Here is a 16,596-nt window from a genome sequence, read left to right as displayed (position 1 = left end):
TACATATATGAAGTTTGACTCCTTCATTAAACTTTTAAGAGACCGTATGCAATGGAAATTGTTGCAGATTGTACAACTGTAGCAGTCAATATTAAAATAGATTGATAATCTTCTTCATTATGTGTTTCTGAAGAAATATTATCTAAACTTCACATTTCTACCAAAATTTTCAAAAAATTATCATGCTGTTCTTGAATCTCATATTTTGCCCCACTTTTTATAATATATGTAGTTGCAGAAGCAGCTCTGAAAGTCAGCAAGGTAAATTTCCAAAGAAATCTGTGTTCTCAACCTCTTGGAATAAAAGCCGTTCTAAATTCATTCAAAACCTGACTTTGGTTTGCTGGAGAAGTTCAAAATCTGTAGTAAAACTTTCCATGTTTCTATGCAATAAGATTGGTTTTGCTTATGTCCATATTTCCTTCCTGAAAATATTTTACAAGATTCTTGTTTTATAATTTATTATAAATTTTTAAATTTACTGTAATTTTTTACAAACTCTTGCATTAACTCTGTGGAGTTCTTAAAATAAGGGAACGCTCCACTTTGATAAATTAGCCTGATGAGATGAAAGGGAGTTTTGCTTTTTAAAGTTCAGTTCCTGTAAGGCAGTGATTAAACTTTGACCAAATGACTGGCAGCTATTTTCTCATTTGTCCAACTAGATGATGTTTCAGAACACTCATAGACGCCTATAGTAGCCTAATGATTAACTTGCACTACTCTTTAGGATTAATCTTAGCTTTCAGAAAGGTGAATTTGCCATCTGACTGGCTAATCTATCTATTGCCTTACTTTGATATTCACATTTTCACCTTGTGTAATGTATTCTACATTTCTAGCAGCAACATTGAAACTTGAAGGTATTGATAAAAAATAAAGATTTGTGATGTCATTGCTTCTGAAGACCCTACCTGTAAACATGCATTGTAATACATTTTATACTTCATGTTTAATTTCTAGCTACAGAAAGCAGAAACCTAGATATAAATTGCAATACAGGGAGAGCTAAGGAACTCTGTTTAATTATTCTTTCTTCCAAAATAGGTAGATACTCTTATAATGATGTACAAAACACACTGTCAGTGTGTCCTTGACAATGCAATTAATGGGAACTTTGAAGAGGTAAGATTGTTTGAACATATTCTTGGTATATATACATAGGGAGCTAAGAAATCATTATTTATGTCCATAATTCTGGTTCTTACTCCTTTAGATACAGCATTTCTTATTACATTTTTGGCAAGGAATGCCTGACCATCTTCTTCCCCTGCTTGAAAATCCCATCATTGTTGACATCTTCTGCGTTTGTGACTCGATTCTGTATAAGGTAGGTTAGGCATTTAGTTGCATGGATAATCTCAGCCATGTTATAGCTTTTATCTGTGTAAAAACAGTGTCAAAGTTACAACAGCAGGATGTCATGCCTGCTTTCTGCATCTGTCTATGTGAATCAGCAAGGAGAAGAACACCATGACTACAAGCAGCTCACTAATGATGAAATCCTTACCTGCTTTTTGTATTCAGCTAAAAGAAGGCTTGTGGGCTTCACTGACAAGGCTGAATAAGTTAAACCTGAATGAAAACTGAAGTCATGTTTTTACATAAAATACTATTGCAGTTTCTACCAGTAAAGACAGTTCAACATATTAACAAGGTGATTCCACTTATGGATCTGCTACTCAAAGGCTATGTTTCATGGTACAGGACAGGAACAATACTGGATTAAGATGTGCCCAATTTCTTGCCTTTTAGCATTCATTTCTGTTCTCATCCTGTTAGATGTATCAGCAAAACCGTTTAGTTGGCTGCATTCTGAGCTGGTTCAGATTTTTAAAAAAATAGTAAGAGGCACTTTTTTTGCAGAATTTTTTATGCAATATGAGCTCTTAGATCTTTTTCCCAGCATGATCTCACATATAGTTGTGCTAGTGAAACTAAGGAGCATTGCAAGGGCACAATTAAGTAAGACTGGACCAGAGCAAAAATAAATTAACAAAGTTCTTGTGTTTTTAGTTTGTAAAATTAAATAATTAACTAGTAGGTGTAAAGTATTTTAAGTTCCTATGAAACAGTATATCGTTTAATTAGGAAAGAATTGTCCTCTTTTCTTTAACACATTTTGCAACTGTATGGAGGAAATAATTAATGGCATAACAGCAAACACCAAGCAGACAAAGGAAGAAACTTGAGGCTGTTTAGCACTGAGTTATTATTATATAATATAAACTTATTATTATATATCTGTCCTTCTTTAATGCACAATGAGGGAAAATTTCCAAGGGAAGAAAATATGTATTTCTTAGAAGCATATCAAGCTATAAAGTGAGAAAGTAATTAACAATGAAGATGGTAATTACTACCCCGGAAATGAGTCATTATGCCTAATTTGTTTGTAGAAGATATATTGTACACTATGTTTGTGAGGCTTTTTCTGCTTTAAACCTGATGGTCCAATAGATCCAATACTAATTTTATTGATAATAAATATTTAATCTAATGGACAAAGAAATACTAGAGGAGCTCTGAATTACAAATTTGATAACGAAGAACTATGCAAAGTTCATGAATTTATCGTTGTCCCTCCTCTCTGTCTCTCACCATTTCTTTCTTATTCTTTTAGACATTCTTGTCAGCACATCCAAGGAGGAATTCCACTATGTTGTTATCAAACCATTTGAATATTTAGTGGAAAAATATTTTGACAATATAGGTGATCTAAAAACTTTGCCTTCTGCAGTATGCTACCCCAGAAGACATGTCAGCTGGCAGAGTTTTTTTTGCCAAAACAGCACCATAATACCACACTTAGCTATAAGTGATCTGTCAAACTCTGAAGAACTTCAATGCCACATGCAATATGACAGTAGGAAGAGTCAGGCAGCTAATAGTGTCTGAGGACCTGGGAGACTCTTGAGTGTCTGCTTTATATTAGGACTAACAATGATGTCTGAAAAGTCAAAATAATTAGGCACCTCACTTCTACTGACTGCTCTACTGTAAGGCAGGTCGACTGTAAGCAGTAACATGCTGCAAGAAAGCACATACTAGGAATGGGAAATATCTAGGTGTATAAATATCTCATATACACCTACCTATTAGTGATGGGAGGAAGATGAATACAGCAAGAAATCTGGACATTAGGTTGAATGGCTTTACTCTGTATAAATTCCTTGTCCTTATCATTTTACAATCTAAATAGACAAGAATGAATAGAATGAAGTGTCCAGTGGAAGTTTGATATCATTTTATGTTACCTTTTTGAAGGTTCTTACAGATGTACTTATCCCTGCAACAATGCAAGAAATGCCAGAAAGGTAGGTATAATAATGATACATTCTAATTGATAGTCATATTCCAAGAAAATGGAGAACAAATAGCAGAAATTCTGTAATCTAGAGATTTTTCCTCACAATACTTAAGCTCATTTTTGGAAAAGTAAAGTAAGTATGGCAAAATAATACCAGCTGTGAAGACAGCTATAGAAGTAGAAGAGCCTTAAAATATTAGAAAGTATTTTTATGTTCTGTTTTTTGGCTTGTTGAATATCTTGAAATATATTTCTTCTAGACTAAAGCCTTGGAAGACCAAAAAAGAAAGAAATATACTCTTGTTCTATGAGGAAAAATAATTATCTTTTTTTTTTCAGAATACTTTTCAGGTTTGTATCGTACACATCCTCATGGTATCTAAGCGTTTTTTTTGTTTTTTTGTTTTTTTTTTTCAACAAGACAGTTAGAAGAGGATTATTTTAAGTTACCTTTGAATCTTCTCACTTTTCCTTTCCCTTGAAGGCTGTCATATTTGGGTCTAAGATCATGAGTTTCAGATATCTGTAATGGTTCTTGGATTTCTTATGGTTTATTCTTAAAGCTAATTGTTTTCAACCCATTTCAACTGGCAGATAGCTTACGTTTTTTTCTCAGAGGGGATACAGATCAATACATAGTCACTTTTGGCCTTTTGATGATCAGTCATTTCCTGTTTCCTTTCAGGGATACCTGAAGAGTAATTCACAGATCCGTCCAGGATTCTGTGAATTATTTTTAAACAAATGCAATAAATTTTTTATTGATATTTCTCTAAAATACATTTTTTACTGTAGTTTACTGGCAGATATAAGAAATTTTGCAAAAAACTGGGAACAGTGGGTTGTTTCCTCTTTGGAAAATCTACCAGAAATCCTGATGGATAAGAAACTTCCTATTGCTCGAAGATTTGTTTCCTCCCTGAAAAGACAGACATCATTCTTACACCTAGCCCAGGTAAACAGAATAAGATTTGTACATAAAACATTGACAATTATATTCAGTTCATCCTTCTGGCTAGCAGATTTTAATTCTTTGTATTTTAAATGTTCAGCTTCAGCCATGAAAGACTTATGCCTCGTAGTTTTCAGAGAATGAGAAGGAAGAAGCCATAAATAGATCTTCAAAATTTTGTAGTAGAGAAGAGAGAAAAGACCATGGTTATGGTGAACTACTATCACGGGAATATTTGGAAATCATATGATAAAGTGGAATATATGAGAATTTTTGTTAGTACCTTCTTGCCTTGCAAAGGTTCACTGTCTTGTCCACAGTGTCCTTTAGTGAGTTTATCCCTTCTGAATTTTAACTGCAAGGAATATATGACAGATAGCTGAAGGTTCCAAGGCTGATTTGGTAGCATGCAGATATCTGCAATTAGGAGGCACCTCCATATGAATGTTTGGTAGATTGCTGAAAAGGATACAGTACCTTTTTCAGAGCTTAGGTGCTAATTGGGTAATCTTTTGAGGGAGTAACCCCCATGCATAACTGTAGATATGTTCTTCTTAGGCATCTTTTGTATAAATCTTAAGACAAAAGTAGCATGTGGGTGATGTGAAAATTATCTGGAAAGGAAGGCACATTACAAAAATATTAGAAGTATAATGGAAAGAGAATATTATTTCATCTGACCTACAGTAAACACAGCTAAGAAAAGACAGCTACTGATTCTTCTCTGAGGAGAAGCTTCTCAGAATTTTGTCTTGATTTCTCTTACAGATTGCTCGGCCAGCACTTTTTGATCAGCATGTGGTGAATTCCATGGTGTCAGACATTGAAAAAGTTGATTTGAATAGTATTGGCTCTCAGGCACTCCTTGCAGTCTCAGGGAGCACAGATTCTGATGGAGAGGTCTACAATGAATGTAAGTCCGTGGTGATATATTTGTAATGTTAAAATAAATTCACTCTTCATTCCATGTCACACTACATGGAAATTGGCAGAGAGGAGGCACAAAGATACTGCATTCTCTGATCTAGCTCATCATTAACTTTAGATTAGGAGAACCAGTTTGTTCCCCTAGTATGTCCTACAAAAATATAAGCTTGCACTTGGAAATCATCCTAGATAGACGATTTTAAATGGTTGTTGAAAAAATAATTTCCATGTCAGTTGCTAATTGTAATAAAATCCCTTTTGAAGTTCTATCTTATCATGTGGGAGTATTAGCATGGATTCTTGAAAAATGTCCCCAAAATCACATGTAATTATAGTTTAATTTAATGAATATTCAGGCTAGATTACATTCTTTGTTTTTGTTTTTATTTTTGACCAAAAGCTGTCTGTAAAAAAACAAAAAATGTAACTTTCTGTGAAGTATAACAGCTATTTTAATAAAGAAAAATTGAAGTACAAGTGCAGAGGATGAAAATTTTTTTGCAGTTAATTTTATATACACTTATTTCTGAAAAAAGCTATTGATATTGAAATATTGTTTAAAAGATAATTCTTGCCATGGGAAGCATGTTGACTAGTTTGGAGAACTGAAAGAATAATAGCAAGGTGTTGTCTTCTGTGTATTGTTATTTTGATCAGAAAAGTTTGTTCTCTTACATAATGAATCATAATCCTATTCAGACACTTTCTCAAGAATGGGAAATAAAGAAGTTAATTTGTAAAATGTAAAGGAAACCAAAGACATTGTAGGAGTCTGTTACATTACAGATAAAGCTGTTCTACTAAACTTAGTAATAGGTAGGTTTTCAAGGATGAGCCTTAAAATGAATGTAAAACATCCAATATTTTTTTTCTGCTTTTATTTTCTTGTAAAACTATATTTTATCATTGTAATGCTAAAATAAGTAAAATATATATGCATAATAGATGTGTGTCTGCTTACTTCACTGAAGAGCAGTTCACTTCTGCACCACTCTAATTCTTTGCCTTTCCTTTCCACGCTACAATATTGTCATATGGCTGGTGAGTGGCTTTTTCTCATGTTCAGAACATGGAATGATATATTCTTCTTTTTCACATGGTAGATGACTCTATTACTGTATTCCAAGAACTGAAGGACCTTCTAAAGAAGAATGCCACTGTGGAATCATTTATTGAATGGCTGGATACTGTGGTTGAGCAAAGGGTTATCAAGGTACCTTTGAGATATTCCACCTGACTCAAGACTACTTAATCAGTTCTAATTAATCATGTTGAACGCTGTTGAATATTTTTACATTTGTGAAAAACTAAGTAAGGTGAGCCAAAGTTGTTCCTTAGAGAAGCAGATTTTTCTTTCATATTACTGAGATGTTACTGCGTGTAATATAGGGTAAGTGCAATAGATGGATTCAGAAGTAGCTAACTTGTGGAAGGCTTTCTACAGACCAGAATTGAAAATGCCATGTTATAGCTTCACGAGGTGCTTAACTTGGTAACTGAGACTTTTAATGAGATTTTTTTACCTGTTTTACGAGATACTTCATAATCACAAGTATTTTATACATGTATAGTTACAAATGATCACACTTTCTCAGGGACATGATTTAGTGGATGGTTGTTAGAGTTAGAGTACTATGGTCAGGTTGCAGTTGAACATGATGATCTTTAAGGTCTTTTCCAACCTGAGCAATTCTATGATTCTATTACAGTTCAGAATAAAGTAATTGAGTTTTCAGCTGTGGCTCAAGGAAGATATATTAACCCAATTTGTGAATTAATGTAAACCATCAGAAAGAAATGTAACATGTGATAATGCTTGCTAATAGCTCTAAAGACTGTCTTTTCATCAGGTCCTATGCATCTGGAAATGCTATGATAGTTTATTCACCATTTTAGGGATCACCTTGACATGAATGGGTGCAAGAGGAGGAGATAGCGCAGTTAGCTTTGACTTGAAGAAGAGTGCCTCTGCCACTTCACAGAAGTTGACTTGTTATTTTCCCTTTCTTTACTTATTTTCCCAAGCTTCAGTGGGTACAATAATATTTTCTCTGAGTTTATGGACATTTACTATAATCTCTGAGCTGAACAGTGGGGTGCTTTGGGTGAGTCAGGGCAGTAAAGCCTAAACAAATTCTCAGAAGCACTTGCTTAGGCACAAAACTCATATTGAGGCTGAGCAATCACAATTTATTTTAGAACTGATTGATTGTAATCTAAAATTGACTCTCCAGTTTCAAAACACAATTCTCAGTTAACAAGCCAGGTAAAAACAATGAAGCACTCTCCTGTTCATTGTCTTCTATGTAATATTGTATTATTAAATTTAAAAGGTATGCTTCCTAGCATTGTTCTCCTGTAGTTAGGAGAAAGAAATACCAGCAAGTCCTGATATAATTCTAAATCAACTGAGTAGGAGCTGAGCACTTACAGAGCATGTAATCCTTCCACTGTTGTCTTCTGTTAATGCTAAAGTATGGTTACTCTCAAACTCGCACAACACTTCCCTTTTACTTGCTATTTGAGAAAGCAACAGTGCATACTTTTACCACATGAACAAATCAGAGTATGAAATGAGCAGCATTAAAAGCCCCACTGTTACAATAATAGGCATATCATTTTATAAGAGAAAGTCTAGCAGGTATTGTAAAGATTACATTGAAGTACAGAGACTAATTTCCATTACCTTTTTGTATGGAATAACATGGCACCAGAGGATATTTTTTTCTTCTTGTCCTTTACAACTGTACACATACAGAACTATTTCCCAATCTTCATTATTAGAACATGAGTTTTTTTATATTCCTTCAGGCTACAGCAGAGTCCAAGGAGTAAGCAGTTTACTTCATTGAATGTGGTCAGATCTCCACTCTGGGTGCACTGAAAAGAATGAATGCTGCTGTTTGCCACTTTAGGACAGACTTTATGAAGACAGTTTAAATCAGGCAGCTTGGTTCCCTCTGCCACATGAGCCTGCATATCCAGTTCTCCTTTCTCCTTTCCTGTGTGTAGAAAGCAAGTTGGTATAACTACAGTATTCTGCTACTTCTGTCTTTCAGGCAAGCAAGCAAAATGGGAGGTCATTAAAGAAGAGAGCTCAAGACTTTCTTCTCAAATGGAGCTTTTTTGGTGCTCGAGTGATGCATAACCTCACTCTGAATAACGCCTCAAGTTTTGGTACCTGGACTTTGTAAAAACACTTAGATTTTGTACATACATGCCAACATTTATCCACCTTATGCTACTTTCTCAGCAGAGGAGCCTGTCCTAGCCTAAAGATCTTTTGATCAAAGCCACAAATATTTTGTAATGTGCTTTTCAAACTAACATTTCACAGCAAATGATAGTAATAATTTATTAGTGATCTGTGTCTCATGTTCATTTTCCAACATAGTTTTTATTTAAACTGCTGTTTGATATTGCCTTGCCATTTGCAAACTAAAAACTGTGTTTGCTTTAATCTGTCACTGGAGCAGTAACTACATATCTCAATAGGAGACAGAAAGTTCTAATTATTTATTTTATATATGGACCAAAAACAGACTATTGTTATTGTGTGTAAGTTTTGTTGTTGTTGTTTGTTTGTTTGTTTGTTTGTTTTTGTAATAGCAAAAAGAATTTGACAGGTCCGTTTTGTTTTTCAGTTCTGAAATGAGCATGCACTCAACAGTATTTTGTGGTTTTTAAAAATTAAGTTTCACTTGTTTGTCTTTAGAAGTGTTTATGTTTCTGAGGACTCTCAGAAATAGTATTTTATAATATAGAAAATGCTAGAGCAAATTAAATTAAGTTTAAATACAGTGCATCATTTCTCAGGTTATCTCTGTAGTTGTAGGTACTTCATTATCTAAAATTCAGCAGCTATTTTAAATGCCTATAAGGACAGACACATTTTTAATGTGATGCATCCTTGAAATAAGGTTGAAGACTTCACCAGTTATTGTCTGGTTACTTAGCAGAAAGCAAACAGAAATAGAGCAGAGGCATTCTAGCAGACTTCAGCCTTATCTAGCTCCACTGTGTGCCCTCTTCAAGTATAAAGCATGTCTCACTTTCATCAGTATTTTTCTTTGATGTAATTAGTGGTCAAATAGCCTACAGGACAGTAAACAATTGAGCTAGGTGGGCCAGTGCAAAGAGAGATTAGAGCTAGAAGTTAGGCAGTATCCAGTGTTGGTCTTGCCAGGTCATTTAAAGTCCACAATTATTTGTTTGTTTCACTAGCTTCTTGTAGAGTGTTGAGAGATGGTCACAAAGATAACTTGGCTACTCTCCCTCTTTCTCCTCCTTAAAGGTTCTTTTCATTTGATCCGCATGCTGCTAGATGAGTACATCCTGCTTGCCATGGAGACGCAGTTCAACAATGACAAAGAACAAGAACTCCAGAATCTATTGGACAAATACATGAAGAATTTAGGTATCTAGAGCTTGGTTCTTTTGAATATATTCCTGCATTTTTAGAAAATTGCATATTTGTTTAAACAAAAGTAGATTTATGCTCTTTCCCTGAATTTGTAGTTTTAGGTCACATTGTTAAAACCACCTGAAATGGTTGTGACCATTAATTCACCATTTCATTTCCACCATCAACCATAGTTGATATAGTTGAATAAATCTGGGAGGGGGAAAAGGGGAGAATATTAGTACGCAGGATCACTGAAATGATCTTGGGTGCAACTAACACTCATGTACTTGCAGCTCAAGGGACACAAACTGGTGTGAAAAGAAGTACGCCTAGCAAAGAGAGCAGAAATTCCCAATCCAATTTTTCAGCCAAATCTGAAATATGTAGTTACACACTGAACTAGGAAATGTATTCAGTGTTAACAAATTATGAATGTCCCTTGAAGTTTGGAACACAAGGTTGGAGGCGTATTTAGCAAGTGACAGAAATACTACTGTGGAAGAGAAACAAAAAGAGCTTAAAATAATATCCTTAGTATTTTGTAGCTACTGAGATTCAGAGTTAGGCAGTTGGAGGACACATCCTCAAGGTCTTTTGGTATAAAATAAAAGAATATTAAGAAATGGCATTTGATCCCTAAGGCATGGATTAAATTCTGGTCCAAGTTAATCCTCCTGAATGTAGTGAAATTCCATTGGATTCTGCTGAATTTGTGTTGATTAACTTTAGCATCTGTGATCAGTACTAAAGTCTTTGGTTATTGTAACTCTATTTAATCTGCACTGTGCTGCAAGAAACTTGCATAGAATTTGTCTGACAGTAGATGGCTGCACCTTTTCTCTCCATCCTTCAGGAAAAACCTTGCCTATGTAGCAGTTGCCTTTTCCTGAGACATTTTGATGAAGTCCTTTAAACCGTAGCACAAAGCCATGATTTCCAAAAAATTAACAAAATTTCCACTGAATTTATCAATAGTACGCAGAAAACTGAAAAACTACTGATGATAAAAAATGCTTTTGTTCTAGATATCATATGAAAATAGATATGCTTCAAGCATTCTAAAACTCTCATTGTTAAATCTTTAAGATGTAGTATCATGAGCCTCAGTGCAATTTACTTGACTTCATTGCTGACATTTACTTCAAGGGAATAAATCTGATTTATATTCACACTATGATGATTTCAGTAAGGAGCTGATAATACCACTGACCTGTATTACATAGATCTGTAGTCAGGGAATGTGATTTAGACAATATCCATTCTGATCTGGAAAGATTAAGGCTAGAGCAATATTTATTTTCAACTTCGTACAAGAAATGGAGGTTTCACTGTGTTTTAAAATAAGCAAATGAGTTTATGAACAAATCAGACATCTCATGCGCTGTTTATATATTAGTGTTGAATTTATATGCAATGATCACACATAACAGCCACCAAGAGTGTTCCACTTATTATTCCAGATGCAAGCAAAGCCACCTTTACTGCATCACCAAGCTCTTGCTTCTTAGCAAATCGTAACAAAGCTGCTTCTCTGCCCAGTGACACTTCAGTCAAAAATGAGTGTCTAGCGGAGCAAACCTACGTGTCCTTGTCAGCTAGTCAACCTAGCAGTATGCCTTCAGGTCTGAATCTCTTTGCCACAGGAGATGGTGAGAATATGCAGTTGACAGGTATGTAGCAATTCTCTTAGTCCTTCCTTCCCTTGTTTGCTTGTTAGTCTTTCAGTTCACAGTAGCACATTACTGTAAAAGGAAAAATGACCATATGTATTTATGGGAACCTCTAGTAGTAACATCCTGCAAGCTCACCATCTGTGCCAATTCATGGAAGGGGGCAATTTTAGAGACCTGCCAGTAATACATCCTCATGGTACAATGATAAAAATATCACATGTCATGGCTTGATGAAATTCTTATGAGGCATGAACAAACTAACATCCTGAGCATACAAGGCTTTTAAATGCTGGGATTTCACACTAAATGTGCCGGTCTCCAATCCGGAAAATGGCATTCAAAAGCTTTCTAACCCAAAGTCGTAGATTAAAGAACCTACATTGTGTAGGTGGGAGCCAAACCATACACTTCGTAAAAGTTTCAGATGGTAACATGCACTTCACCAGAGGGTTAGTGTCTTAACAAATCCACTGTATTCATAAGAACTGCAGTATGAACACTAGTGATAGGTAATGCTTATTTATTGCAGGTCAGATGGAGCTGCCTCAAAGCACTGGTAACCTGATGACTCCACCCATTTCACCAGCCCTGGTCAGCAGAGGAAGTGTCATCAACCAGGGGCCAATGGCTGTGAGACCTCCAAGTGTAGGCCCTGTGTTATCCACACATTCACAGTGCTCTTCCTACTCAGAACCCCTTTATCAGACTTTGTCACAAACCAATCAGAACTACTATGGAAACAATTCCAGTTACCAGGCTATGTTCAGAACTCAGGCCCATTCCACTTCAGGAGTTTACCACCACAGAGCGGACCACAGTCGATTCAATGCTTTGAGTGAACAGCAGTTCTCCAGAGACTACTTCAACAACAGTTGTGCTGTAACTCCATACAGTGCCAGATCACCTTCCAGCTATTGTCCCTCATCCGTGACTCAGGATGCACACAATATGCAGTTTCTGAATACAGGAAGCTTCAATTTCTTGAGCAACTCAGCACCTACTTGTCCAGGAGCAACATATCCCCCTAATGCTTCCAACGGTATAATACATACTAAGAATATTTTATTTTTCCCTTTTGTTTCTCTTTCCTTGCTGGAGCGAAATGCTTTCTGTCTGCCTTTTTTTTCTATGGAAGATATTTCAGCTCTTAATTATACCTTCATGTTTTTTACTTCTCTGATGACATGCGTAGATAGTAAAGCAGCTTAACAAGCTACTTCAGGATTTATTTTCCTGTGGCGAATCCTCAGTTGAGACCTCAAATGCCTCTGCTACACCTCTACCAGTCTTCCTCTAGCACCATTGCCATACTTGCACAAAACAAGAAAAACTAGGATGACTTTGCCATTTGTCAATCTCTTGAAAGTCCCTCAAAACATTTACTATGAAACTATTTCCCAGAATTCAAGAGTAAAGTTTTTGCCACAGTCTGCTTCAAAGATGTAGTCAGAAAAAACACCACTCTCTTCTGGAGGAAAAAACGCAATGGAAATATTGCTTGTATGTGAGTTTGTATATGACAAGTATGTATTACCATGAAATATTTTTTTCTGTGTTATTTTCCTTGTTTGTCAGTTTCAGAAGGGAGACTTAACTCCCTTCCATAAGTCCACATGACTGATAAGAGTCCACATGGCATCTTTTCTGACCACTGGTTGCAGGACACTGTTTAATTCTGAATTTAGAATGTGATACAATAGAGATGCAATTCTGTAATGAAAGCACGACTGAACTAGGATTTATTTTGCTCTGCGATTATCTGTCCCCCTTTTGGGTCCGTCACTGCGTGCAATATTAAGGTGACTAGGCCATGTGTGTACTAAATAACCTTATTCTCAAGAAACTCAGCCAATAACAATTACCTTGTGCTCCAACTCACCGCAGGCTCCTACACTACTGTTTCTCTTCAATAATAATTTCACTCTACTTTCTTTTTTCCAATCTCCTGTCAATAGGATATTATGGAAACAATATCAATTATCCAGAATCTCATAGACTTGGATCAATGGTGGATCAACACGTTTCTGTAATCAGCAGTGTAAGTAGCATTCGACCATTGCCAGCATACAGTGATACACACGATCCACTGAACATCTTGGATGACAGCGGAAGAAAACAAACAGGCTCATACTACACAGAGTCCTCACCTTCAATTGTCTGTCGAACTGCTATGCGTAAGTATATCCAAGACTCAGGAGCAATGAACTTTTTAGCATCTTAACAAGAACTGAGGGTTAAATTGTAATTCATATATATAGCATCTAAGACGCAATATAAAATAAAATAGCTAAGTGCATGGAATGTATCCTGTGACGTTTCCTTAAATTTTCAGGACAGTGAGTTGAATAACTCTTTGTTCCTTTTAAGAGAACTGTGATTCATTGTCCACAAGATTGGAATGGATGGCCTGAATTGCAGAAAATTACGTGTTAGGAAACACTTTTTAACTATTAAGTGACCTAATAATGAACCTGGCTCCTCTAAGGGCTCTTCAGGATCCTCACTGTCAAGCAGATCAAATGAATCCTGGCTCAGTAATGCCTACATGTATACTTCCTGTATTATAGTCTCTTCCCTCCCTGTTCTCCAATAACTGTGTGAATTAGGCAGATTTCCTACTGACAGTGAATTACAGGTGAAATTACTTAACCATCAATTTTTGATACATACATTAAACAAAAGATAGCTGAGTTTGGTTTTGCATTCCTGATAGACTCTGAAGTATCACACGGAAGAGGTAAACTAAGGCACAATCTGTTCATTTCTCCACAAGGTTACCTCTTCCTATTATTTACTTGTTAAGCATACGCAGAAGGCCAGTCATTACTTGCTTCTTTAAGGCTTTGCAAGGATTTAATAGTCAGTTTTTTTAAGGATGCTAAAGAGCAAGGGGAGGAATGCAGAATCACCAGAGGGGGATTGTGCCCACCAACTTTCTGTTGTATGCTGTATTATGTGCTAGGTGATGGTAGTAGTACCATCAATGACTATGGACATGAATGGTGCAAGGTACGAAAAGATGATTACAGCAAATGCAAAAAGTTTTCATGAAAGATGGCTCATACACAGGCCCACAGATGGATTTTTAGCAGAGTTCACTGATGCATTAGTTTTGGTTTGTTCCCTCATGCTATTCTCTGAAAGTGTGAAGAGAAGAGCCACTATAGAAAAGTTGTAGAAGTATAAGTAAATTCAGTGAAGAATAGAACTGTTGAAATTTCAATTCTTCACATGGTGTACCTGGTAGACCAGGATTTCCATCAGATGAAATTAAATTGTGTTTTTGATGTTGGTTGTTGTTGGGTTTTTTTGTTTGTTTGTTTGTTTTTGTTAATTGCAGTAGATAGAAAACTTGCAATTATGTTAACCATTTTTTTCCACAGCTTCAAACATGCAAACCACATCTTCACAGTGTATGTATGGAACATCTGGTCACTTCACTCCTCAGGAAAATCTGGAGTCCCATGAACCACCAAATAGAGACATGGTATCGTCTTTACCACCAATTAACACAGTTTTCATGGGAGCAGCTGCTGGAGGAACCTGAATTGAGAGAGACGTGTCACAGTCTTAAGCTTACTTTTCCATTTCAGACATTAAGGCTATGATGACAGTTCTTACAGTTGGTGGAATACGAAAGTATTACATATAGCTGTAAAATGAACCATTTTAGGGATTTTAGCACTCTTCCATGCAGCAAAGCAGATATATTCACCTTTTTTTTCCTACTTGTGAATCACTCAGGATTGTTCTCATTACAGCTTTTCAGTCAGAAGTTCAGGATGAATACAAAGAGCTTGTGATTCTTGACAGCAAGACTAACTTATAAAGAAATGATTACATCTCTTCCTAATTTATTAAAAATGATATTTAGTCTTTCACATATCTTTTATATTAAAATGTTTATTTAATGCCTGTGTTGCTCACTATTTATTAGGACAACAGAGTAACTGTTTACTTTCTCTTATTTGACAATTGTCAAATTGTATCCTACCTCCTATGGAAATGTTTACAAGGTCAGTTTTTACCGTTTTAAATGAAACTAAGCCAAATTCTTACTTTTTTACTGTTGTGCTCTGGAAAATTAATTTCAAGTGTCTAGTGCCTACCTGTGTAAGTGGAAGTTCTCAGGAAATAAATATTGTGGGATCTTTTTCTTTTAAAGTAAACTGCTTTCTCTTAAAACCAACAAAACATGCAAATATCATCAGCTTACCAATGTCAGTAGCCTGTTACTATAAGTGGATAACTGAAACAAGTGAAACTCTGGCACAAAATGTCATGAGATTTTTCAATATTGTGGTTTGAGCCCCAGATTTCTACTGGTGGAAATTCACAAAAAGGTGTCCATCATATTTCATGAGTTCAGGAAAGCTGTGTATGTTCAGCTCAAGGATAGTAAAGATGATGACATATGTTGCAACTCTACAGATCAGCTGTTTTAATAAAAAACTATTTTACAAGTGCCATGATATTCTGTACACAAACATGCATTTACATATTTTTCTGAAGAACTGAGGCGAAGAATATTAATGTTATTAAAGAGGATAAAGAAAAGAATACACTTATAAAACAAGCTTCTTAGTATGTGTTCATGAAATAGCAGGTAATATTTTATAATCATGTGTACCCAACATCAGATTCAGTCTTGAATTTAAGTCCAGACTTTCTAATTATTTGAGGCTATTTCATGTCTATTTTCCTTTAGTGTTTTTTGTAATTAAATGCTGACTGCAGGAAAAACAAAAAACAAAACAAAACAAAAACAAGCAGAAAAAACAACCACAAATAAAAAAGAAGCATTGACAGGAATAAGTCATGAATAATTCCTGATAGGAAATATTTTATGCAGATTTGAGGTATCATAGTTCAGTAATTAAGATGAAAATTCCCACTCAATTGTTTCCTTATTCACAGAGAGGTCTTATGTTGAAACTAAAATGCTGTACTGATATGGGAATGTTTTAATTTCAACAAAAATTCCCAGTAATATTTTATGGGGCAAGGCTTTGCAGCAAGTGAAGGAACTACTGCAAAATTCTTATTTCTTCATAATTATCTAGAACTTGATATATTTTCTCCTAATATTAATGTTCTAAAAGTCAGGATTCTCATCTGGTCAACACAAATTCCATCTGTAGTCAGTGTAAAGTGATCCCTCCCATTCCTGGTGGGATGAGATGGGGAAGGGTAGTGAAAAGGAAAGAGAGATGCCACTTTCCTGAAATGCTTGGCTCTCTTCACAGACAAATTGCACAGCTTATACTTTAAACTGGAAACTTCTAGATGATTGAATTTATGTGAGTAAATATGTATAATTAAGAGGAAG

General features: G+C 35.4%; 1 protein-coding gene across 1 annotated transcript in view; it reads left to right on the top strand.

Moving 5' to 3' along the window:
- RFX6 (regulatory factor X6) overlaps window positions 1–16,367 on the top strand; it is a 36,605-nt gene extending 20,238 nt beyond the window's left edge. The window contains exons 8-19 of the mRNA XM_010707437.4: window positions 1,048–1,125; window positions 1,217–1,330; window positions 3,268–3,317; window positions 4,106–4,265; window positions 5,031–5,175; window positions 6,293–6,402; window positions 8,249–8,366; window positions 9,484–9,606; window positions 11,055–11,264; window positions 11,797–12,306; window positions 13,223–13,441; window positions 14,651–16,367. Coding sequence (XP_010705739.4) covers window positions 1,048–1,125; window positions 1,217–1,330; window positions 3,268–3,317; window positions 4,106–4,265; window positions 5,031–5,175; window positions 6,293–6,402; window positions 8,249–8,366; window positions 9,484–9,606; window positions 11,055–11,264; window positions 11,797–12,306; window positions 13,223–13,441; window positions 14,651–14,814 — 2,001 coding nt within the window. The 3' untranslated portion in view covers window positions 14,815–16,367. The remainder of the gene's footprint in view (window positions 1–1,047; window positions 1,126–1,216; window positions 1,331–3,267; window positions 3,318–4,105; window positions 4,266–5,030; window positions 5,176–6,292; window positions 6,403–8,248; window positions 8,367–9,483; window positions 9,607–11,054; window positions 11,265–11,796; window positions 12,307–13,222; window positions 13,442–14,650) is intronic.
- The last annotated feature ends 229 nt before the right edge of the window (window positions 16,368–16,596 follow it).

Source organism: Meleagris gallopavo, chromosome 2, assembly GCF_905368555.1.
Source record: "Meleagris gallopavo chromosome 2, MGAL_WU_HG_1.1, whole genome shotgun sequence".
Classification (NCBI taxonomy): Eukaryota; Metazoa; Chordata; class Aves; order Galliformes; family Phasianidae; genus Meleagris; species Meleagris gallopavo.
This window is presented reverse-complemented; position numbering and strand designations above follow the sequence as displayed.